At 43.8% G+C, this 26,928-nt stretch overlaps 1 protein-coding gene across 1 annotated transcript in view; it reads left to right on the top strand.

Annotated features, from left to right (window-relative positions):
• The first annotated feature begins 10,210 nt into the window (after positions 1-10,210).
• LOC111968515 (rho GTPase-activating protein 5) overlaps positions 10,211-26,928 on the top strand; it is a 41,284-nt gene continuing 24,566 nt past the window's right edge. The window contains 10 exon segments of the mRNA XM_023994143.2: positions 10,211-10,428; positions 12,050-13,838; positions 13,840-13,892; positions 13,895-14,137; positions 14,140-14,181; positions 14,184-14,270; positions 14,273-14,467; positions 14,470-14,589; positions 14,592-15,943; positions 17,095-17,245. Coding sequence (XP_023849911.2) covers positions 12,241-13,838; positions 13,840-13,892; positions 13,895-14,137; positions 14,140-14,181; positions 14,184-14,270; positions 14,273-14,467; positions 14,470-14,589; positions 14,592-15,943; positions 17,095-17,245 — 3,841 coding nt within the window. The 5' untranslated portion in view covers positions 10,211-10,428; positions 12,050-12,240.

The following is a 26,928-nucleotide window of genomic DNA, read 5'->3' as shown; positions in this document are numbered from 1 at the left end:
TTCTTCATGCTGTATATGAGGACAGGATCCATTTATTGCTGTAAATCATCCTACGTGAGAACACCCACATCTATTATATACGAGACAGACATGTTTTATTGATTGAGGTTATGTTAAGTAGTACGTTTCTTTTGGGAGAGAGCTAAACTTTAGTGCTGAAAATCTCTGATTGAAAAGCTGGTAATTTTGTCTTTTCCATTCAGCAAACCCATGAATTCAGTTGGGTCTCCTTCCAACGGTTCCCTTTGCTTCTGTCAGTAACTAAATGAAATATAACTCTATTGTTTTGAACGCCACATCCTGCATTCCAAAATTAGAAAGGAATGGATTTTCAGAGAGCAAAAAAAAGTATCAAAAAAACATCTGTGATTTTCTGCAACTGAAGGCTTTCACTTTCTAAAATCAGCCATTAAACGTGTCATTCAAAATACATAGCCCTGATACTGCTGTATGCTGTGACCTGTATGCTGTGACCTTGTTATCAGACAGATTCATATCATGAAATAACAACAACAATCTCCAGTCCTCATCGTCCCAGATAGATAAGGCAGCTACTAGCTAACACCGGCACGACCATATGTAGCCGTAGGGTAGGATGGAGTTGGTGTTAATGGTGGGGGTGGATGAAGTCTCTCACACTCCAGCTCTAGGTGGTCTCCCCCCTATCCCACCTATCCATCTCCCTTGACCTTGGGATCCCTGACCTGCCTGGCTGGCCCTAGCGTTGCTCCGTTGCCATGCCAATGCAGCTGTGGAGGGGCTCTGGGTAAACAGCAGCAGCTGGTTCCAATTGTGCTGCGTCACTGGGAGGGCATGTGTAGGCTCAGAATGGGAGTGAAGGGGTGGGGGAGGTAGGGGGTGAGGGTGGAGGGCGGTGGGGGGAGGGTGACTGCAGCAGCACCCCCACACACTCCAGTCATCTGTCTTGCAGTTCTGTTTCTCTGCATGCTGCTGCTGAGAGCTCTAGAACCAACGCAGGGTGTGATGGAGCATTGCAGTCTCAACACTGCGAACAGAGCTGAATAAGGACTTGCTTTTAGTGCTTGGATATCTGTGCACAACAGGGGAAAATATCCATGTAAATCAGATGATATCCTAGGCCTAGGAGGACACAACAGTGCCACTGACACATTGAAAATGCAAATAAATGAACCGGGAGGAACTATAGGACTGCTTGCTTTGGTAGCAGGATACACGATCTTTGCTCTCCTTTGAGTGAGATTGGTTTCAGCCGTTATAATTTGGAGTTCTTTATTTCAGTGTCAAGCCGTGTTTGAAGCTTATTAGTGCTCACCTGTCCCTCTGCAGCTGCAGAGTAAACAAAGGACCAAAGAGCCCAGTGGGCCACAGGCTAGGACGCAGGGGGACTCTCAAACACAATTGGCAGGAGACTAGATCTGAGGAGATTTAGAGTGAGATTTGGGGGTTGGGGAGGTGAATAATTCATGATGGTGGAGAAGAGAAGGGGACATTTTAGATGAAGCAGCGGTACTGTGCCCACAGACAGTCAGGATAGGAGACAAACAGAAGAAAGCTTCGGTTTGGGCCTGCCCATGGGCTTTTGATGTATGGGCGGGCATGACCATAGAAATGGAATTCAGCCTGATTGAGACTTGGGCTGGGCACTTCAATCTCTTTATCTCCCTCTCTGTGTCTGCTGCTGAAGGATGTGTGTGTCTGAGGCATGGGCCAGTGGTTGGGACGGAGAGAATGGAGGGGCTCACTGACGTTGCATCACCTCAGGGTTAAATTAAAAATACAACTTAGGTTGCTATAGTAATAGGTAGCAACTACACCATCAGCTCTCGAGGACATCTGCTTCTGTAACAGGACTTGCTGCGACCTGATAAAAGAAAAATCCAATACACCTTTATTTTGCCCAAAACTTAGTGTTGACTAAACACTGTACAGTACATCTATTCAAGGATATTTTTATTTGAGTGTTTGTTTGACAACCATTCAAGTCCATAGAAAGAGACAAAGCACACACTTGTTGTAAATTAAATCTCTATCTTCAAATGAATCTTTTACCCACACAGTCTGTTGATTATTCAGTGAGAGAGATCAGCTGGTACTCCTCTGGAAAAGAAACTGTGTTATAGTCACTGTTCTGTCACAGCAGGGGTGTCAAAGTCAAATGGACGGAGGGCCAAATAAAAAATTTAGCTACAAGCCGAGGGCCGGACTGTTCGAATGTTCATTGAAAATTTTTTAAATGACGCATATAGTCTAGTGAACCTAATTGAACCTACTGAAAACCTACGGCAATGGTGTTTCTGCTCAGACTCACATTTAAAAAGAGTTGCCTTTTTTCTGGGCAAACTTCGTCACAAACTTTAATCATGCAGTTTTTGATGAAATCCCCCTCCGTAAATGGCCGGCTGATTTAGCGATCTCTTCTGCAAAATAAAAGGCGCTTGACAGCAGCCTGGCCTTGTGATTTGGCTTTTTTTGAACAGAGCCTGTCGAGATTTGAGGCCTCGTTTTAATTCCTCTGCCTTTTGTAGCCTTTGTTCCATGTCCATATTCTGTTTTTTGTCCGCGTGTTTCGTTTCATAATGTCGTCTCAGATTATACTCTTTCAGTACCGCCACACTTTCTCCCCACAGAAGACACACAGGTTTTCCAGCTACCTCCGTGAACATATACTCCGACTCCCACTTTGTTTGAAACCCCCGGTTCTCAGTGTCCACCTTCCGTTTTGCCATTTTTGATGGGTATCTGAAAGTTAATTTTACTGTGATGCTGACGACTGCTGTGCCAATAAATATTGAAATGAGCACGCTACTGCTCGGTGCGTCACCGTTGCATTGTGGGAAATGTAGTATTGGTGCGTGTAAAAGATCTGCGGGCTGCCGGCTTGCTGCGGTCTGCGGGCCGGTTCTAATAATAAATCAAGATCATCCCAGGGGCCGTAAAAAACCTTCTCGCGGGCCGGATGTGGCCCGCGGGCCTTGACTCTGACATATGTGTGTCACAGCATTGCATTGCTGAATTCTCCCAGTCTGAATGAGGAGGACTGTTTGGCTAGTAGGGCATTGAAAGGCTCAACCAGATCAAGGTCTGCTGATAGACGATATTGACTCAATAGATTAAATTATTTCATGAAGGATTTCATAAAAAATATGGTCTGGATTCACTTAACTGTTTCACTAGTGATAGCAAGCAGGCAGCCCATACAGTATGATGTGTTTTGGGATGTTTTATGCCCTATTCTTGAGACAGATGACTGGACATTGTGATTATTAAGACAGATATGATGGTGGTGGTTATTCTCCCTTGTATAAAGCCTATTTTGTGTTTCAGCTAAAAAACTACTGTACTGTGTGTACTTTACTGGATGTCCCAAGAGAGGAAAACAGTAATAGATGAATCACCTCCATTTCCCCATCAGTCCCATAAAGATATAGCCTGTTGACTATTTTGAAACTTACGGAGATGATGCTTATACACTCTTAGAAAAAAAGGTGCTCTCTAGAGTCTTAAAGGGTTCTTTGGCTGTCCCCATAGGAAAACCCATTGAATAACCCTTTTAGGTTCCAGGAACCAAAAAGGGTTTTCCTGTAGGTACAGCCGAAGAACCCTATTTGGAACCTTTTTTTGTAAATGTCGACAAAAAATGACAAAGATTGACCAAAACCAGTATCACCCCAACACAAAGCTAGAGCGATTAATCAAGCTTTGTTTCCATTGTGAGACTATTTCCTCGGTTGAACACTAAATCAAATCAAATTATATATTTTTTTGTTGGCCACGCACAGGAAAAAACTTGGGGTGTATGGCTCAGCGTTGCGTCGTTGCGTACCACAGCCCTTAGCCGTGGTATATTGGACATATACCACACACCATGGGGACTTATTGCTTAAGTGAAGTCTCGCCTGACCTGCATACCTGCATGAAGACGCCATTGTCGTGAATTGAACACCAACCCTCACAGACAGACTTGAAGCTGGTAGAAGCTTCAGCCCTTAGTTCTTCTTCTTCCTTGCCATATAATTAAGCCAACTTAACATCAAAGGGTTGTTGTGAGTTGTTTTCATTGAGGTACTTTGCATTTACCTTACTATTTTGTAATCTGTTTCAAACATACAAAGCAGCAATGAATCCATATTGCAGGAGCAAGTTCACAAGATTATATAAAGCTTACATTTTATGATGCAGACTAAGACCTGTTACTGAAAATGACAGAACCATTTGGATGTTGTGAGTTTCCTCCACAGGGTGATGAGTCAGCATAGCAGACCTGTTGTTGGAATGGGAGATACCGTTGGTAGTAGCACTGCTGGTGACTAACCATGGCTGTGTCCCAATTGACACCCTATTCCTTATACACTGAGTATACCAAACATTAGGAACACCTTTCTAATATTGAGTTACACCCCCTGCCCTCAGAACAGACTCAATTTGTCGGCGCTCCACAATTTGAAGGCGTTCCACAGGGATGCTGGCCCTTTTAGGTGGTGGAGCATTCTTGATACACATGGGAAACTGTTGAGCGGGGAAAATCCAGAAGCGTTGCAGTTCTTGACACAAACCTACCTACTACCATACCTTGTTGTCACGTTCTGACCTTAGTTCCTTTGTTATGTCTTTATTTTAGTTTGGTCAGGGCGTGAGTTGGGGTGGGCATTCTATGTTGTTTTTCTATGTTTTGTTCTATGGTTATATTTCTATGTGTTTGGCCTTGTCACGATCGTTATATGGTGGAAGAGAGGAGGACCAAGGCGCAGCGTGAAGTGAATACATTTTCCTCGTTTAATGACACGAAACGAAGAACACTTTACAAACTACAAAACAACGAACGAACGTGACGCTATAATCCAAAATAGTGCTGACACTAAACACTACACATAGACATAGACAATAACCCACGAAATACCTAATGAATATGGCTGCCTAAATATGGTTCCTAATCAGAGACAACGATAGACTGCTGTCTCTAATTGAGAACCAATCTAGGCAATCATAGACATACATACACCTAGACTAGACACTGCCCCATAAACATATAAAAAACCCTAGACAATTCAAAACACATACATCCCCCATGTCACACCCTGACCTAACTAAAATAATAAAGAAAACAAAGATAACTAAGGCCTAGGGCGTGACAGGCCTAGTATGGTTCCCAATCAGAGGCAGGTGTCAGTCGTTGTCTCTGATTGGGAGCCATATTTAGGTAGCCTGGTTTTCATTGTGTTTTGTGGGTGATTATTTTCTGTTTGCTGTTTCACCGTACAGGACTGTTCGTTTTGTCGTTTTATTGTTTTTGTTCAGTGTTCAGTTTCTTATTAAAACATTATGGACACTTACCACGCTGCGCATTGGTCCTCCTCTTCTTCCACCCACGACGAGCGTTACACTTGTTCAAAGGCACTTAAGTCTTTTGTCTTGCCCATTCACTTTCTGAATGGCACACATACACAATCCATGTCTCAATTGTTTCAAGGCTTAAAAATAATTGTTTAACCTGTCTCCTCCCCTTCATCTACACTGATTGAAGTGGATTTAACAACTGACATCAATAAGGGATCATATCTTTCACCTGGATTCACCTGGTCAGTCTATGTCATGGAAAGAGTAAGTGTTCTTAATGTTTGTATACTCAGTGTATAGTGCACTACTTTTGACCAGGGTCCATCTACTTTTGACCAGGGCCCAATGGTTCACTATACATGTATAGTGAATAGGGTGTAATTTGGGATGCAGGCCATGATATCACAGAGAAGATTAGGCTTAATAAACAAACACATCAATACACCCAAGCTTATTCACCACCCACTACCATTTTTCCATGCCTTTACAGTGATTGCAGTGCCATTGAGGCTTGTGGGAATGAACTGTGTAATAAATCTGCATGGTGTCGTGTTGAGAAATAATTTAGCTGACAGGCTGTCTTCACTGATGTTATCTCAGAATAATTTATTTTGTTGGCCATTTGCACTTTTTTCTGTAAGAAGCAAATTGCACGTGTATACTAGCAAATGACAAGTGCATACATTTCCAGTTCAACATGGGAGGCTGTCATTAAGGCCTTTTAACATTAGTATCTCCCATAGCCAGCTGTTTCATGCCTTCTGGAGGGCACCCCATAGAGCATGGAAAACCTCTCTCACACTGTGACCAACTAGTTTTCAATCAAAGAGGAATTAATTATTTCCCCTATGATATCAGACAGCGAACACTACCCACCATCATTGGCTTGAAGAGGGCCAAAAGCAGTTTGTCACAGTTTATTTAAAGGGTATACTGTAGGATTTCAAACATGTATAACCCATACATACCACATCCATAAGCAGGACATGAGCGTTTCATAACAAAGACAAAACAACAAAAATGTCAATCTGCAGTTGTTGACATGATGTATTTCTTATAATTGTGGTATGAAGGGTTATGAATGTGTTATGTAGACCTTAAGTAAATTTTTTGTAAGAGGTACCAATATGAGTAAAAGGTGAGCTGAGACTTTACTTTATTAAAGCGGTACAGTTGTATACCTGCAGTCCCTCTCTGGCAAGAGCAGAGACATTTTGCATATCGCTCTAGAGCAGGGGTGTCAAAGTCAAATGGACGGAGGGCCAAATAAAAAATTTAGCTACAAGCCGAGGGCCGGACTGTTCGAATGTTCATTGAAATTTTTTTAAATGACGCATATAGTCTAGTGAACCTAATTGAACCTACTGAAAACCTACGGCAATGGTGTTTCTGCTCAGACTCACATTTAAAAAGAGTTGCCTTTTTTCTGGGCAAACTTCGTCACAAACTTTAATCATGCAGTTTTTGATGAAATCCCCCTCCGTAAATGGCCGGGCTGATTTAGCGATCTCTTCTGCCAAAATAAAACTGGCCTTGACAGCAGCCTGGCCTGTGATTTGGCTTTTTTGAACAGAGCCTGTCGAGATTTGGGCCTCGTTTTATTCCTCTGCCTTTTGTAGCCTTTGTTCCATGTCCATATTCTTGTTTTTGTCCGCGTGTTTCGTTTCATAATGTCGTCTCAGATTATACTCTTTCAGTACCGCCACACTTTCTCCACACAGAAGACACACAGGTTTTCCAGCTACCTCCGTGAACATATACTCCGACTCCACCTTGTTTGAAACCCCGGTTCTCAGTGTCCACCTTCCGTTTTGCCATTTTTGATGGTATCTGAAAGTTAATTTTACTGTGATGCTGACGACCTGCTGTGCCAAATAATATTGAAATGAAGCAGCTCTACTGCTCGGTGCGTCACCGAGTTGCATTGTGGGAAATGTAGTATTGGTGCGTGTAAAAGATCTGCGGGCTGCCGGCTTGCTGCGGTCTGCGGCGGTTCTAATAATAAATCAAGATCATCCCAGGGGCCGTAAAAAACCTTCTCGCGGGCCGGATGTGGCCCGCGGGCCTTGACTCTGACATATGTGCTCTAGAGGATGCGATGTGATCAAAGAGACAACAGTGAAGCAAGTAGGGGCTCGACAGCACCTGATGCAACGGTAACAAACACTAGCAACGAGCTTTAACTTTATACACATCATCCACCCATACCCTCAGTATTTGCGCTCTGCTATAATGTCAATCGGATCTATACAACCGCTCAGTTCCGAGTTTGTCTTTTCATAAGGAAGCTTTTAGCAATAGATTTTTCCAACACCTTGTGACATTTATTGATCATAAGGGCTATGTTTGCATCCCAACTGGCACTATATTGATTGTGCAGGGCTGAAAGAGAATGCTATTACTAAGGAGGGTGTAAGGACCAATGGTTGAGATTCACAAACAACACTTACATTAGATGAGAACAGACACTACTGTCTGCTGCATCATGTCTATTTCCAGGTTGATACAGCATGATCTTCACACTTGCATGACATGGGAACCTCACACATTGTCTGCTCTTGGAACTGATTTGAATTTAACTATTGGCTTATAAAACAATGGTATTCAGTGTTATTCAGAGAGCGTCAGGTTACAAATAGGTTTCTGCTATCAGGTTTCTGGTAATCCATTGGATGCATAAAGTGCTCACAGATCACTGCACCTGTACATAGCCCATCTGTAAATAACCCATCCAACTACCCCATCCCCCATACTGTTATTTATTTTGCTCCTTTGTACCCCAGTATCTCTACTTGCACACTCATCTTCTGCACATCTATCACTCCAGTGTTTATTTGCTATATTGTAATTATTTCGCCACTATGGCCTATTTATTGCCTTACCTCCCTTATCCTACCTCATTTGCACACACTGTATATAGACTTTTTCTATTGCATTATTGACTGCATGTTTGTTTATTCCATGTGTAACTCTGTGTTGTTGTTTGTGTCGCACTGCTTTGCTTTATCTTGGCCAGGTCGCAGTTGTTTTTGAGAACTTGTTCTCAACTAGCCTACCTGGTTAAATAAAGGTTAAATAAATACAAATAAATTAAATAAATAAAGAATCGTGGTTTTGTTTTGAAAAGAGTAAAATCCGATTTTACTATTTCCCCATGACCTCTTCAATTAGAAACAAAACAGCAGGCATAATGACTCCAGGATCAAGTCTGTACTTAAAGTAAAAGCGTCATCCTTCTTTAGAAATATATTCTCTCCTCCTATTTTTACTACAAAACTTGTGCCAACAATGACACGGGGTTAAAGTTATGTTGATTGACCTTTGACATGTAAGCTGCAATGCTCTGAGCGAGCGAGATTGTGAGAGAGAGATATAGAGAGAGAGAGCTCTGAGTGTTTTAAGTTTGTAATGAACAGGCACTGATTCCAATGCCTTGTTCTTCATATTGACAGATGGAAAGGTGCCAATCCAGAACACTAGGATCCTGTGTGAAACAACTCCCACTTGTTCTCCACCATTCAGCGTTGGTTGGAAGAGAATGTGCACCTTCCCTAGAATATTTACGCTCTGTTTCAGTGTAGTTTGAAGGATAACATGAAAATATGAACACTGAAGCGACATAAACAATTGGACAAAGCTTCCTCAGCCTTCCTGCTCGTCCCTGGTGTTTTGTGTCACTACAATTGCAGAGGGACAGCTGAGCCTGAGCCCACACCCAAAACAGACCCAGACAATGGAGCTTGGACTCCTAGCTTCACTGTTAGAGATATTGCATTATGACTGACAACAAAACAGCACAGCAATGTTTGGATTTCCAACTCAATGTAGAAAAGGCTTGTCTTAAAGGGTTGATAACTTTGTGTCAGTTGTGAGTGACACATTTTCTTTGATACGATGATCAGTCCTCTCATAAACTTCCTAGCACATTTTAGCATTTTACATGTACATTACAACACGCAAGTTGACCATCACATACCATGATTGCATATGGATATTCTATCTACTAGCCGTCAATCCTTCTGGAAAGAACCAAATACATCAGTTTGAAATGAATTCTACAATGAATTTCCACTTCGATGACAAAAGAATCATCAACCGCAGACACACAAGTAGCAATGACACTAATGTGTATAGAACAGTGTATAGAAATATAGGCTATTGGTGAGTGAGAGACAAGCTGTAGTGGATTCCCCCTCCCCTCTAAGTCAAGATAAAAGCAAGAGCTTAGCAAACAAGGTTTGGCAAATCTGCTTAAAATCCACTAGCGGAGCATTGAAAGTAAAGGCCTTAGGGTGAGCAGCATACTATCTAGTATTAAAAACCTCGCATTGCATTGCTCCAGAGAGCTGCGCACTATCCTTGAAAGAAAATGTCTGTCATATAAAACCCTCATGGAATATTATTGTAATTCACATGGAATGTTAATGAAATTCTACAGATTGACTATTTCGTGTGTACATATCCCAATAATGAACATGTTATAACCATGTAATAACATGGTTTGGCTCCACGTTACAACATAACCGCCAATATGTGTCCGTAGCCTTAAAAAGTCTACTGTATTTTCAAGTAAGAAAATCAGACAGGCCAGGCTGATGCACCATTGAAAAATATACCGTATAAATGCTACAGTCTCAATGAATGAATATGTTTATTCTTGTTGACAATGTGCCGTCTCCTGGTGATGATCCCCAGTCCTCGGTATGTTATCAGTATCACACAAATAGGCACACCAAACATTCAGACATTAGTTAATACATTGAAATTCTTAATTTACACAATTACATAGCAACCATGCACGAGCGTCGCGCCCCCGCTTTGAGCACTAATGGAAAAGTTACTGAGAGCGATGGTGAGAGCATTATGTATCAGTCGCCATTACTGACTGGGATGAGAGGGGAGGGAGCAATGTCTCGGATTACACGCAGCTAACACCAATAACACTAAATATATGAAAACAATCACATTTTGAATAGAAAGAGTATACACCGAACGCTCCCTGTGATTTAAAGGACACGAGCCGTTGAGAAATCGAATTTGCTGGAGTAAAATAATACACTTGGAATGCTATCTTTTTTTCGTGGTCTCGGGAGCTGGGAGCGACCATGTTAGGTAGGGGAATGTAATTTGGAATGGACTGCATCGAGTTTCTTCATTAGCTACACTCTGGATAGCATTATCTGTGTCAAGTAAATTCCAAATGGTTATATTCACGATCAAGGGAGGTAACGAAATATTCCGGCAAGGTCCTTGTAGTTTATATTTTGCGCTCAGTGAAATGTATTGTTCGACTAACACTATCTTGCTAGCTAGCTAGCCAGCGTTAGCTACAGCTTGCTAGCTAACGTTAGCAGGCTAACCTCAGTCAGAGAGGACTGGAAGCGAGCATTTTTTTGCGTGGTTTCGGGGCAAGGCCCGCGAGCTGGCTAGTCATTCTTTCATGCAAATATCATTGATGGGTTGTCATTGTCATAGTTTCTGAATACAATGGCATAGTCAGACGGAGCCTTTTATTGCATGGGTTATTTTAATTGTACCAATATTGCGCAGATTAAGCACGTCAGCTAGGTCAATTATTAACTTGCAAGCTAACGTTACTGTCAAGCTAATGAACCTATCTATGATTGTTGCAAGATGATCGTTCATGTGTTGGTTACTCGCAAATTGTCTAGAACAGCGTTCTACTTTTAAATAACCTCTACATCTCCTGGTAGTGGATTGCTTCTAGTGAGTTTAACGTGTGCCTCTCCGGCGATGAAATTCTTGGTTGTATGTCATTATCATCAATGACGGGGGTTGAGTAGGGCTCACAGTTCAGAACGTAGTTAGCAGACCTTGAATGAAATGTAGCCAGGTACTAGCTACAACTCATAATGAAAGGAAGTCAACGACAGAGTGAAGGTGGCGATGGTTTGCTATTGGCTACCTTCTCACTTGGATACTGATATTAACATATCTCGCTAATAACTAGAACTGCAATAGCTATGTAATAATAGCTACATTCCTGTCTAATAAAAGCGTGGGGCCGTTGTAGCTATATTATTGTGTCGGACGTCAATTTGACTGATTTACTAGTCTGTTTGCTATGTAACATGTCATGATGGGGTGTGTTGCATGATTCTTACGACCGTACACAGTGGAACAAATAATAGCCAGTATTGTTGTCAAAATATTCAATAGATGGCAGGTGCAACAGTAACCTGCAACAATAGTATTGCTTGGAGTAAACTGACACGTAATCCATATTGAATGATGATGAATAGTAGTTTATTTCAAAGTTATTTGTGGGTCACTGGTCATTCAACTCAAAGTGGAAGAAATACGTTTTTTGTGGAGTTACCAATATTCTGTGGGGGAAAAATACACTATGAAAAGAGTCACTGAACATGGGGTTTATTTGTTGTTTAACTCTGACAGACAGTACAGGTTTTATCAAAAATTGTATTTGCTACTAACAGAGTCATTTCTGTAGGTTTGGCTTATGTGACACAGTCTCTAGAGAGGAAATAGCATACTGTTGCTGTTCAGATTTGATCATTAGGCCTGTGGACCGTTTGCACCTTGACAATGATTCACTGCAATAACACCAAATGCACCCTATTCCCTTCATAGTGCAAAAGTTGCGCACTATAGGGAATAGGGTGCCATTTCGTACGCAAACCATATTAGGCCTATGTAATCAGGTTTTTAGGGTTCCTATGTGTGTTTTTCAATAATACACTTTGTTTTTCAGGGAGGTGATAATAGGGGAGAACCAGCTTCCCTATCGCAGTACGAGGATCTAGGAGGAAAGAGGGATTCACCACTAAAGGGAAGAAGCCATGATTGTGCAACACTACCCTATCTAACCAATGGGAGTGGAATGGTAGCTGTGCTGGTAGAAACCTTTCCTGAAAGTGACAAAGCAATGACAGGGGGAATATAATGGCCAAGAACAAGGAGGCACGCCCCCTAACATATGCTGTCAGTGTTGTTGGCCTCTCAGGGACAGAGAAGGAGAAGGGCAACTGTGGCGTGGGCAAGTCCTGCCTATGCAACAGATATGTGCGCTCCAACGCGGACAGCTACTACACTGAGCACACTTCTGTGTTGAGCACAATTGACTTTGGAGGTCGCGTGGTGAACAATGATCATTTCCTCTACTGGGGTGAAGTGCCACACCGAAGTGATGACGGGCTCGAGTGCAAAATTCAAATCATTGAACAAACAGAGTTCATTGATGATCAGACTTTCTTGCCCCATCGCAGCACAAACCTGCAGCCCTATACTAAAAGGGCTGCAGCCTCCAAGATACAGTCTGCTGAAAAGCTGATGTACATTTGCACCGACCAGCTTGGCCTGGAGCAGGATTTTGATCAGAAGCAAATGGCCGATGGGAAACTGAATGTTGACGGTTTTATATTGTGTATAGACGTGAGCAAAGGCTGCAATAGGAAATTTGAAGATCAGATGAAATTTGTCAACAGCCTTTATTCTCAAATGGTCAAATCGAAAAAGCCTATCGTCATTGCTGCAACGAAATGTGACGAGTGCGTGGAGCAGTATCTAAGGGACCTTCAGGCATTCGCTGCAAGCAAAAAGAACCTCCTGGTGGTAGAAACGTCGGCTCGATCTAGCATCAATGTAGACCTGTGTTTTAATGCGTTAACCCAGCAGATGGACAAAACACGAGGCAAACCCAAAACCATTCCTTATTTGGAGGCCTACAAAGTTCATAGACAGTTAGTAGCCACAGTGTCCGACAAGTTTGAAAAGCGGATTGTACAAACCGTCAGAGATTATCACACAAGTTGGAAAATGGTGAGTAACACGTTGAAAAACCACCCTGACTATGAGGAATACATCAACCTGGAAGGCACCCGAAAAGCTAGAAACACCCTCAACAAGCACATAGAACAGCTGAAGCAGGAACATATCAGGAAAAGGAGGGAAGAATACTTCTTGAGCCTGCCAAAAATTCTCAATAACTTGCTCAACAACTTGGAAGAACTTGAGAACCTGAGCTGGTCAGAGGCTCAAAGCATCTTGAAGAGCAGGGCCGAGTTTCAATTCTGGTTTGTGTTGCTGGAGCACACCCCGTGGGATGAGACGGACCAAATTGACAAAGTCAATGACAGAAGAGTGCCCTTTGATCTCCTCAAAACGTCGGAAGGGGAAAAGATTTATCAGAACCATGTCCAACATCTGTTCTCAGAGAAAAGACGGTTAGAAATGAAGGATAGATTCAAGAAGACGTTGGATCGAGTCCATTTCATCAGCCCTGGACAACCCTGGGAAGAGGTCATGTGTTTTGTCATGGAGGACGAGGCCTACAAGTATATCAGTGAATCTGATCGCAGGGATGTTTACAGCCAGCATCAGCAGGAAATAGTTGAAAGGGCCAAAGAGGAATTTCAGGAAATGCTTTTTGAACACGCCGAGCTGTTTTATGACCTTGATTTAAACGCCACCCCAAGCTGTGACAAAATGAGCGAGATCCACACTGTGCTCAACGAGGAGCCCAGATACAGAGCCTGCAGAAACGGCCCCGGACAGGGAGTCGCTTCTCCTCAAGCACATCGGGTTCGTCTACCACCCACAAAGGAGACGTGTCTGAGTGGACAGAGCTGCGTTGACATGAATGTCGAGCAGGTACTGGCTAACAGGCTAGTTCAGCTGGACCACAGTCGCTCTAATCTCTACTATAACAGTGCCAACATTGATAAAGTTAATCTGTGTCTCTTGGGAAGGGAGGGTCTCGCACAAGAACTCGCAAATGAAATCCGAGCTCAGTCCACTGATGATGAGTACACCCTGGATGGGAAAATCTATGAACTGGAGCTTCGCCTGTTGATGTCAACTCAACGTTGCTCTTTAGCCATACATGGCGTCGACCTTCAAACCTCATGGAATCTTCTGTGTCTTCAGCTCCATAGAGTCGCTAAATTGTATTGGCGACTGCATAGGGCGAATCAGGGAGAGATTGCACAGAACAGGAGGGAGAGATACGCTCAGCCATTGCCATTCATTCTAATCCTAGCAAACCAGAGAGACAGTGTTTGCAAAAATATGCCTATCTTGAGGCATCAGGGCCAACAGCTTGCAAATAAGCTACAGTGCACCTTTGTAGACATACCCTCTGATACTTTTCCGCGGAAGTTTAATGAGTTACAAATAAACAGGCTCTCAGAGGAGTATTAGAAGGACTAAAGCACACACTTTGATGTGATGAGCCCTCTGCCTTCATCAAAGACATGTCAGAGACCGACTTGAGGATCGTTATGTGTGCCGTGTGTGGGATCCATTCAGCGTGGACCTCATCCTTTCACCTTTCCTGGATTCACATTCGCAGCGCAGGGCACCTGGCCAAAGTAACACTCTGATCCTCAACAAAATCATCGGCGACAGTCGCAGAAGAATACAGGTCACAGTCCTCTCCTACCACTCCTCCATCGGAATCAGGAAGGACGAGCTTGTCCACGGATACATCCTGGTCTACTCGGCTAAACGCAAGTCCTCCATGGCGATGCTCAGAGCTTTCCTGGCAGAGGTCCAAGACGTCATCCCTGTTCAAATGGTGGCCATCACAGACAGTCAAGCCGACTTCTTTGAGAACGACGAAATCAAAGAGCTCATGACTGAAGGGGAGCACATCGCTACGGAGATAACCGCCAAATTCACAGCTCTATACTCTCTGTCTCAGTACCATCGGCAGACGGAAGTCTTCACACCGTTCTTCAACGAGGTGCTAGAGAAGAAGAGCAGTATCGAGAGCGCCTTCATGTACGACAGCTCTCGAGACTGCATGGGTGCGAGCGAAGATGTCTTCCCCCAGTCTCCCCACAGTCATTCCCCTGCTTACAATTACTACCCTGACTCAGAGGATGACACCGAGGCTCCTCCACCTTACAGCCCCATCGGGGATGACGTGCAGCTTCTTCCAACGCCTAGCGAACGTGCTAAGTACAGGATCGATCTGGAGGGAAACGAGTACCCTGTCCATAGCACACCTCTAAGTGACCACGAGCGCAACCACAGAGTGCCTCCCCCGGTTAGGCCCAAGCCTATACTACCCAAGTCCAACGTCAAGAAGCTGGACCCCAATCTCTTGAAGACCATCGAGGCTGGGATGAGGAGCAACAGACGACAACGCGGCCCCATGGCCCACGGTGAAGACGTTGAGGCGTCCGACAATTACGCAGACCCCATAGACACTCTCCTGAAATCAAAAGGCTTCAGCGACGACATCTACGCTGTCCCGGAGGACACCCAGAGCAGGATTGTCAAAATGCGCAACTCGTTTGGAGGGCTTCACGTCTTGCACGGGGATGAGGAGAACGGCTTCGACCGCAAGGCACAGGCCAGCAGGAGGCCCTCCAAGTATAAGCACCGCTCAAAAATACTCTTCAGCAAAACCAAGATGTACCACAGACGTGTCCACTCCGACGTCAGCGACGATGAGTCTGGGCCGGCCATGCAGAAGAAGAAGAAGGGCAGGGCCCATCGGGGCAGTGAGGAGGACCCCCTGCTCTCTCCTGCTGACCCCTGGAAGGGAGGGATAGACAACCCTGCAATCACCTCGGATCCAGAGCAGGATGACATGAAGAAGAAAAAGAAGAAAACGCCAAAGACAAAGGAACCTAAAAAGGTAAGTGTTCTGAATCTTCATGTTCTGTGTAATCGTTTCTTATATCATTTTTTTGAATGTTGTTTTAGATAGGCCTAATACTTACTGTAAAGAGAAATCAAAGCTATTGTACATGCTATATGTAATTGTACATTGTCTACCAGCTGGTCATACAGTCCAGTGATCTCAAGCACTACACATGATTACTATGAAAGAGATTCAGAATCGTCTGCACTCATGCAGTGAAGCAAGTCGATGTTTTATCTATCACACAGAGCAAACGTGACTTGCAATTTCTGTTCAATATTGCAACATCACATATTCCTGGCCAAACATGCACTCCCATTCCTCAGCAGTTAAGACAAGCTACAACACAAGCAGTGACAAGATAATCACGGTTAAATATGACTGCCATATTGTGGATAGCCCCTTCTGTTGTCATAGTTGAGGAGTGAGAGGAGATGTATGCAGTTGAAGAATATCTGGGCATCCCACTGTATTGTAGTCTGGTCTGGCTACAGTTGGCCAGGTGTTAAAGGCATTTGGAGGCAGGCAGGGTTCCCAGGGCTTGGAGGAAGTGTACTGAGGCATGAATCAGTGGACAGCGATTATGTTCAAAATGGCACCCTATTCCCAATTTAGTGCACTACTTTGACCAGAGCCCTATGGACTCTGGCCAAAAGTTGCGCAATATATAGGGAATAGGGTGACATTTGGGACATAAGGGAGAGATTGGCCTGTTAGACTATATTCTCCCAAACTTTATATTTTCACAGAAATACAGTAGGTAAACCATCACAATTACGTTTCAAAGAGCTTGCTTCATTCTTAATTTTGTAAATTATTTTGTCTGCATATAACAGGGCAATCTATCATACAAAAATGTTTTGGCTAAAAGCCAAACTTCATATATTACAATCATGAATCGGTGACAGTACAGTAGCACTACTGCCATGAAGAATACTCTCATTGTTTGAACATTTTGCTTCCTTTGATAATCAGGCAACAGAACATTAAACAAAGAACAAAATATTATTTCTTGCAAGGTGTTTTACACTTGTGGAGGATGACAACTCTTGAAGAATTGAAATTCAAAGGATTTACTTTTTTCTCTCTCTTGAAAACAATGCTGTAATGTTTTCTTTCACTTTGTGTTTTTGTGTTATTCACAGCCAAAATCCAAGCCCCCAAAGCCTTTGTACCCACCCACACGGAGGAACTGGGACAGCAACTACTTTGGTGTTCCCCTGCAGAACCTGGTCACCCCGGACCGGCCAATCCCCTTGTTCATTGAGAAGTGTGTGGACTACATTGAACGCACTGGTAGGTTACTTTTTATCAGTTCTCCCTCATCTCTGTTTTGGGTTGTTGTTACTATTTGAGTGTGTGAGCATGACGCTGTAGTAGTGTGTGTGGGCGTGCCTTCCATTTCTCTCTTGATCATAGGCAACCCCAAGTACTGTATGTTTTGCTATTTGGTTGGAATTCACTTGAACTTTTTGTGACCGCTGCTAACAAAATGTGGGATTTATTCCTGCTGCCTTTTCACTACTAGCTGACAGTTCTTGGGAGTTCAGTTCTATGATAATACGATAAGTCCTCTCCCCCAACAGACTGGCATGACCTTTATGACAGACCATCATTGGGGTTTTGGTTATTGTTCAGTGTTTCCCCTATATTTATTTAGCAGCGGCACACCGCCACTGTTAAATCAGTCGCCACTGAAAAAAATAGACAAAAAAACGAATATATACATATATAGAGAGATTTTTTAAATTCTGCTGAGACGTGCTTTTAAGATCAGTGACAAGTTACAACATCCGATCCTCCGAGAAACCGCCAAGGTAACTAGCTAGCTAAATCAAATCAAATTGTATTGGTACCATACACATATTTTAGCAGATGTTATTGCGGGTGTAGCTAGCTGTAATCCTGGAAGTGTAGCCAACCCTATTAATAGATGTATAAATGTATGCCCCAGGAAGACCAAAGCCATCAACCCACCGCTGCTTCAAAAAATCCTAGGGGAAAGACTGCCGTTATTGCATTACAAACCACTGAATTCCAGGAAGAAGAGAGGATGGATTTATTAGAGCTATGGTGTAGTTCCTTGTAAGGGTCCCCTCCTGTTTGTATTGACTTAACCTTGCTTAAGATCTTCTGAAGCGCTTACTTAGCTCACTTGATCCTTTTAATTGTTGGATCTCATATAATGTTAGGGGTTAGTCTAGTGATTAATTAATTTGGCCCATGGGTTTTAAACAAGCTTATTCACTGAGATGCCCAGCTACATTTGTTCATAATCCTTTAGTAGTCAAACGTAGCATTGTAGCAATATTGTTTCCCTTTGCAATGAAACAAAGGTCTTGACCCGCCTTAATTTCTGCAACGTGTATCAGTCACCAGCTACAAGCAATGACTGGGGAAAGAAGACTGCTAACTGCTTACACACTCAATCGCGGTTTGTCCTTTTTCCTCAGTAATAAATTGCGTTTCAAGGGGGGCATAAGAGGGGAGGGCAAGCGACTGGGCATGGTGAATGATTAAATGGAATTTGATGTTGATGCATTTGGAAATCTCATTGGCCATTATTGTCTAAGCACTTAGCCTAATGCGAGAGAGGGCAATATTTTGAAGGCAGCAGCAGAAATCTCCCTCTAGGGTATTGGTTATGATATCTGATTTGTAAATCTGCAGTTCACAGTAGTGTCTGGAACTGGAAACGATATCCTCTCTGAGCTTAGTGAACCCGCCAAGCAGCATTCGTTTTTTCCCTAGATATAAGAAAGTGCTTTTCCATAAATTTTGAGGGGTTGAACGTAATCTCAGAGCATATGTTAACCCAAACTGGGTAAAAAAGCGGATTATTTTTGTTTGCTTTGAAGTCAATGGAGTAGAGTAAAAGTCTGAATTAATTGAAGTAGTAGTCATTGGAAACTGCCTGCTATTGCTTTCAGGGGCGTCGTACCCCCCTACTTCCCTTTACCATGCTTTGTAGCTGACCACCATATTCAATGGAAACATTGACTGGTAGGCCTACTAATCAATACCCAGTGAGTGAGTAGCTTAGTAGTCGGTCTCAAACAAACCAACATGGTGGTGAATTTCACACGGGTCCGAGTAGCCTAGTTTGTGGCCAAAATAGTTTGGTTTCTGTTGGTTTCTTATGACAATTGTGATGAGACTCAGACAGGGCCTGAATTTAGCTCTGGGGACCTTGGTTTCCACTGGACTGGAAGTCCTGTGCTAAGAAAATAGTTATAATAGGTGGCAGACTAACATCGGATCACTGAACATAACATACAACAGCACAGTGCTGCAGAGTGCAGGAAGAGAGTGGCTGGTTTCATCAAGAGCCTGAAGAATGCTGAAACAAAATGAGCAATCACATTCAATTAACAGACACCCATGGCAGCCCATTTTCTCTCGCCATCTCTCCTCTCTCTCTCTCACCCTTTCTCTCCCCTGTTGCTATGGGCCCTCTCATCTCTCCACATCACAAAATGGAGGAAAGAAAATGAAAGAATTAATGACATGCTGCATAAAGAAGCATGTTCAGACTGGCTTGCTGACTAGTAGCTAATCTTGGGTTATATATACAGTTCCAGTCAAAAGTTTGGAAGCACCTACTCATTCCAGGGTTTTTCTTAATTTTGTACTATTCTGAAGACATAAAAACTATGAAATAACACATATGGAATCATGTAGTAACCAAAAAAGTGTTAAACAAATTAAAATATATTTTATATTTGAGTAGCCACCCTTTGCCTTGATGACAGATTTGCACACTCTTGGATTCTCCTCAACCAGCTTCATGAGGTAGTCACCTGGAATGGATTTCAATTAACAGGTGTGCCTTGTTAATTTGTGAAATGTCTTTCCTTAATGCTTTTGGGCCAATCAGTTGTGTTGTGACAAGGTAGGGGTGGTATACAGAAGATAGCCCTATTTGGTAAAAGACCAAGTCCATTATATGGCAAGAACAGCTCATAAAGCAAAGAGAAACAACAGTCCATCATAACTTTAAGACATGAAGGTCAGTCAATCCGGAAAATGTCAAGAACTTTGAAAGTTTCTTCAAGTGCAGTCACAAAAACCATCAAGCGCTATGATGCAACTGGCTCTCGTGAGGACCGCCACAGGAAAGGAAGACCCAGAGTTACCTCTGCTGCAGAGGATAAGTTCATTAGAGTTACCAGCCTCAGAAATTGCAGCCCAGATAAATGCGTCACAGAGTTCAAGTAACAGACACATCTCAACATCAACTGTTCAGAGGAGACTGTGTGAATCAGGCCTTCATGGTCAAATTGCTGCAAAGAAACCACTACTAAAGGACACCAATGAGAAGAAGAGACTTGCTTGGGCCAAGAAACACAAGCAGTGGAGATTAGACCAGTGGAAATCAGAGTACAAATTGGAGATTTTTGGTTCCAACCGCGGTATCTTTGTGAGACGCAGCCGTGTCTTTGTGAGACGCAGAGTAGGTGAACGGATGATCTCTGCATGTGTGGTTCCCACCGGGAAGCGTGGAGGAGGAGGTGTGGTGGTGCTTTGCTGGTGACACCGTCTGATTTATTTAGACTTCAAGGCACATTTAACCAGCATGGCTACCACAGTGTTCTGCAGCGATACGCCATCCCATCTGGTTTGCGCTTAGTCCCACTATAATTTGTTTTTCAACAGGACAATGACCTCCTGGCTGTGTAAGAGCTATTTGACCAAGAAGAAGAGTCATGGATTGCTGCATCAGATGACCTGGCCATGACAATCAGCTGACCTCCATCCAGTTGAGATGGTTTGGGATGAGTTGGACCGCAGAGTGAAGGAAAAGCAGCCAACAAGTACTCAGCATATGTGGGAACTCCTTCAATACTGTTGGAAAAGCATTCAAAGTGAAGCTGGTTGTGAGAATGCCAAGATTGTGCAAAGCTGTCATCAAGGCAAAGAGTGGGAAATGGTAAAAATAAAGAAAAACCATTGAATGAGTAGGTGTGTCCAAACTTTTGACTGGTACTAGTACTGGTACGAGAGAGGGATTTGTTTCCCCAGGGATTCACAATAGTAAGGAAGGAGTAGCCTGCTCCCTTGATGCACTTTTTCCATTAGTGGCAATGGAGGCCTGTGATGTTCACAAACAGCCATGGGCAGATAAAGCCGTCTCACTGGATCACAGAGAAAGTCAACAGTCAAGTTAACTCACACCAGATGGATGAGGGGGGTCACAATAAGGGATGACTGTCATCTCTGAGTGACATTTGTGTACATAAAATGTAGGCTATACAGTAAGTAAAGGAGATTAATGCATTGGTATTCTATGAGCAAACCAGTATTTACTCGTAGCTACACTGAACAAAATATAAAAGCAACATTCAACATTTTCAAAGATTTTACTGAGTTACAGTTCATATAAGGAAACAAGTCAATTTAAATAAATTCATTAGGCTCTAATCTATGGATTTCACATGACTGGGAATACAGATATGCATCTGTTGGTCACAGATACCTTAAAAACAAGGATCAGAAAACCAGTCAGTATCTGGTGTGACCACCATTTGCCTCATGCAGCGCGACATGCATCTCCTTCGCATAGTTGATCAGGCTGTTGATTGTGGCCTGTGGAATGTTTTTCCACTCCTTTTCAATGGCTGTGCGAAGTTGCTGGATATTGGCGGGAACTGGAACAAGCTGTTGTACACGTCGATCCAGAGTATCACAAACATGCTCAATGGGTGACATGTCTGGAAGAACTGGGACATTTTCAGCTTCCAGAAATTGTGGACAGATCCTTGCGACGTGGGGCAGTGCAATATCATCCTGAAACATGAGGTGATGCCGGCGGATGAATGGCACGACAATTATCCTCAGAATCTCATCACGGTATCTCTGCATTCAAATTGCCATAGATAAAATGCATTTGTGTTTGTTGTCTGTAGTTTATGCCTGCCTATACCATAACCCCACCGCCACCATGGGCCACTCTGTTCACAACGTTGACATCAGGAAACCGCTCACCCACACAACACCATACACGCTTTCTGCCATCTGTCCTATACAGTTGATTTGTCCGTGAAGCGCACACTTCTCCAATGTGCCAGTGGCCATCGGAGGTGAGCATTTGCCTACTGAAGTCGGTTACGACGCCGAACTGCAGTCAGGTCAAGACCCTGGTGAGGATGACGAGCACACAGATTAGCTTCCCTGAGACGGTTTCTGACAGTTTGTGCAGAAATTCTTTGGTTGTGCAAACCCACAGTTTCATCAGCTCTCCGGGTGGCTGGTCTCCAATGATCCCGCAGGTGAAGAAGCCTGATGTGGAGGTCCTGGGCTGGCATGGTTACACGTGGTCTGCGGTTGTAAGGCCGGTGGACGTACTGCTAAATTCTCTAAAACGACGTTGGAGGCGGCTTTTGGTAGAGAAATTAACATGACATTCTCTGGCAACAGCTCTGTTGGACATTCCCGCAGTCAGCAGGCCAATTACATTCTCCCTCAAGACTTGAGACATCTGTGGCATTGTGTTGTGACAAAACTGCACATTTTAGTGACATTTTAATATCCCCAGAACAAGGTGCACCTGTGTAATGAGCGTGCTGTTTAATCAGATTCTTGATATGCCACACCTGTCAGGTGGATGGATTATCTTGGCAAAGGTGAAATTTGTGCACAAAATTTGAAATGAATAAGATTGTTGTGTGTATGGAAAATTTCTGGGATGTTTTATTTCAGCTCATGAAACATGGGACCAACACTTTACATGTTGCGTTTATATTTTTCTTCAGTATACATTTGTTAGACACCCAAGTAACTGAGACCAAATGATATTTTGCAATACTGACCTGCTTAACACTTTTGTATCAGCCTGCATGTTAAGCCGTCAACCCTCAGTATGTGTCCAGATTAGTTGGTTTTCCAATCGGACCACCGCTGCTGTACAGATACCAGGCAAGAGKGAGCAGAGAGAGGACTCAGACCAACTCAGTGGGGATGCAGTTACAATAGCCATGAGCTTTTTCAGCATTCAAAGTGACTTTATGTTGAGTGGAAAAGCATCCGTCAGCTCTGTCCCAGCAGTGTGTGTGTGTGTGTGTGCATGTTTAGCCCCTGGATCTGAAGATTGGGAGGGTGGGGGTGGCGACTGAGCCACGGCGTCCTGTTTATCATTCTCCTCAGTCTCAGGGATTACTCTGCTCCTCAATGGGCCAATGATTGTCAGGCGCCAGCCATGCTAGTTTGAATTACTCGCGCTAGCCGTCAATGTCAACCAAGACGAGGAAACGGATCTCGCTCTCGAGAATACTCACTGTACCACAGTCAATATTGAGTAGGAAAAAGTAAAATATTTGTTGACGTATTCTAACTTTGATTAGGCCTCTTCTATTCTTATCTAGGTTTGTTTGTATGTGTTTATTACCTTTGTTTTGTTGAAGTCTTTTTCTGAGTGTCAGTTGAGAGGGAGGGATAAGGTGGTACTGCGACAGTAACAGTAGCGGCCATAATTAATCATCTTTCCCTTGTTCTTTTGAAGTGTCATCTCTGGTGAGCTGTGATACTGCATTGAAGTGTTGCCATCTCTTTCTTTCTCTGTCTCCGTCTGTGTGTGTGTGTGTATAATGCCCTGAGGTCAGTCACAGCCTGTTGTTCAGGTGATTTGTTAAGGTCAATCCAGGCAGGAGCTTTTAGCCAGGGCCTCAGTGAGCCAGGCCCAGGGGGAAAGCTCAGAGCTGGGTGGAGGTGCAGTAGTAGGGCCATGATCAGATGTACAGTATTAGTCAAGCCTCTTTTCAATCCAGCTCCAGCAGTAGTTTCGGGGTGGATGGGCGTCATTGCAGGCCCTGTGGCCCTGTGCTGTGTACTACTGGGGCATGACTTTGCCTTGTGGGGTTGGGCATGACATGGCAGGCCCTGTGCTCCAGCTAGCAGCCTCTGGGGCATGGCTCTGCCCTGTGATGTGCCTCTAACTACCACCTGCCTGGCTCTCTCCCCTCCAGTCAGATGAACTATGAATCACTTACCCCCCCCCCCATGACAATGGGGATCTGTGTCCCTCCAGACTGACTGAATGATTCGTCAGTTCACACAAACAACAATCAGTTATGCATGGGACTTTGGGACACGCTCTTCTCTTTCTACAGCAATACTGGAACTGAGGGTCTGACCTCTGCTGTGCTGCTGTTGTGTTCTACTCTTCCTGCTCCACTCCCCTGACCGTTGTGACTCAAGCACCTTGCTGGAGGCCAGCTGCAACTGGGGAATTCTGTGATGATGTGGCAGACTGCTTTTTCAAGGTCTCCACGGACGGGGCGAACGCTTAGCGGTCCATGTTGAACAAGACAAAGTCCTGTTATTCCCTTTGGCAGCTTGCTCTGCTCCGCTCTCTCCCCTCAGTCTGGGGCCAGAGGATGTCACAGAGGGAGCTTGAGTGAGTTGGATATGACAGAGCTGTCGACTCGACACACATCAGGTCCTGTTCTTCTCTAGCTGTGGCTGCAAGCAGGCTGGGCTGGGTGGTATTAAGCACTCTTCTTCATCCTACGCCTCTTGCTCTTCTTCCTTTTCCACCTCCTACTCCACCTCTTCCTCCTCCACCTCATCTTGCCTGGTGCTGGCCCTAAGAGGCCCCAGTGTTTTTGGGTCTGTGTATAACAGCAGGCCTGGGTCTTGTTCAGTAGAACACAGTGTTTGCAACGCAAAACAAAAATCTGTATTCTTATTGGAAAAGCTTAGGTAGTGCCGTCCTGTTTCACTCCGATTCCAAACGTTTTCTCACTACGCAACATGACCCTGTTCTGAGCTGCCTGCCAGTGCCACCGACCCTCCCTAGTGAGTCCCCACCACAGGCACCAGGGGTGGCCCTCCCCTTCCTCTTCTGCTGGCAGTCATGTCACATCAGCCTCACAATGGAAGAACAACACAACACAGCCTGAACAGAACACTCTCTGCCAACAGGCCCTAAACACTGTACTGGTTCCATCAACCATCAGCCAGCCCTACCCACCCCATAGCAAGGAGCTCAGAAGAGTTCCTCTTTTCTGTTTATCAACACTTAACTGTTGGTATGGTAACCAGGGTCAAATTACCCTGAGTAATGCACTACTGACACACACCATAGGACATTACTTCTTGTTTATGTAACAGTTTTCATGGCTCTAGGCTGGCAGTTGATCGGCGCTGGCATAGTGGCTTGGCTTGTAATCCTCCCCACATCACAACGTCGTTAGTATGACAGCGTTAACCAGCGTAGCTACTACACCTTAGGTATTAATACTTCTCAGGGCTGCTGGAGTGAAGTGTTTGAATGAGCGGATCATTGTGTTAAGCCTCTCTAACACTCCTAGCGTGATTAGCCTGTGTGTGTGTGTGTGAGCATATACTTGGTACTTTTCAGAAACATTTTCTAGGCTGCCAGCAAAAACGAAAAGTATTGAAAAAGTTTTATTAAAAGAATGTAGGTAGCTAGCTGTTCCAATGTGTCATCACCATCAATAGTTTTGGCTGATGTCATCAAAGCCTGAAAAAGTCCATTTTTAAGAGTAGAATATCAGCACGGCCTTATCATATACACTGTGTTCCTATTAGTTAAACTTTAAACCGAATTCTTATTACAAGCCTGTTTTTGTTGCTGGCATAATCCATCACATTTATCTCATTATATTCAGGCCAGGATTTTTAATGGGCCTCGCAGCTGTTAATCTTTTACAATAAGGCAACTAATGTAGCTTTGCTCTGCTGCTGCTGTCCCTGGTGAGAGAAGAGAACGAGAGCGAGAGGAAACAAAAGGGAAAGGGGCAGGTGGGTGTAGGGAAAGTGATGTACATCTTTCTCATTTACTGTCACATGCACAGATATATCAACTATAAACTCAGCAAAAAAAGAAACGTCCTCTCACTGTCAACTGTGTTTATTTTCAGCAAACTTAACATGTGTAAATATTTGTATGAACATAACCAGATTCAACAACTGAGACATAAACTGAACAAGTTCCACAGACATGTGACTAACAGAAATTGAATAATGTGTCCCTGAACAAAGGGGGGGGTCAAAATAAAAAATAACAGTCAGTATCTGGTGTAGCCACCAGCAGCATTAAGTACTGCAGAGCATCTCCTCCTCATGGACTGCACCAGATTTGCCAGTTCTTGCTGTGAGATGTTAACCCACGCTTCCACCAAGGCAACTGCAATTCCGGACATTTCTGGGGGGAATGGCTCTAGCCCTAATCTACACACATTACCCCATAATGATAAAGCAAAAACAGTTTCAGACATTTTTGCTAATTTATAACACTGAAATATCACATTATACATAAGTATTCAGACCCTTTACTCAGTACTTTGTTTTAGCACCTTTGAAAGCGATACAGTCTCGAGTGTTCTTGGATATGACGCTACAAGTTTGGCACACCTGTATTTGGGGAGTTTCTTCCATTCTCTGCAGACCCTCTCAAGCTTTGTCAGGTTGGATGTGGAGCTTCGCTGCACAGCTATTTTCATGTCTCTCCAGAGATGTTTGATCAGGTTCATGTCCGTACTCTGGCTGGGCCACTCAAGGAGATTCAGAAACTTGTCCCGAAGGCACTCTTGCGTTGTCTTGGCTGTGTGCTTAGGGTCGTTGTCCTGTTGGAAGGTGAACCTTTGCCCCAATCTAAAGTCCTGAGTGCTCTGGAGCAGGTTTTCATCAAGGATCTCTCTGTACTTTGCTCCGTTCATCTTTCCCTCGATCCTGACTAGTCTCCCAGTCCCTGCCACTGAAAAACATCCCCACAGCATGATGCTTCCACCACCATGCTTCACTGTAGGGATGGTGCCAGGTTTGCTCCAAACGTGACGCTTGGCGTTCAGGCCAAAGAGTTCAATCTTGGTTTCATCAGACCAGAGAATCTTGTTTGTCATGGTCTGAGAGTCCTTTAGATGCTTTTGGCAAACTCCAAACGGGCTGTCATGTGCCTTTTACTAAGGAGTGGCTTCCGTCTGGTCACTCTACCATAAAGGCCTGATTGGTGGCGTGCT

Source organism: Salvelinus sp. IW2-2015, linkage group LG9 (genome assembly GCF_002910315.2).
Source record: "Salvelinus sp. IW2-2015 linkage group LG9, ASM291031v2, whole genome shotgun sequence".
NCBI classification, from domain to species: Eukaryota; Metazoa; Chordata; class Actinopteri; order Salmoniformes; family Salmonidae; genus Salvelinus; species Salvelinus sp. IW2-2015.
The sequence above is the reverse complement of the archived record's forward strand: the minus strand, read 5'-3'. Positions and strand labels throughout refer to the sequence as shown.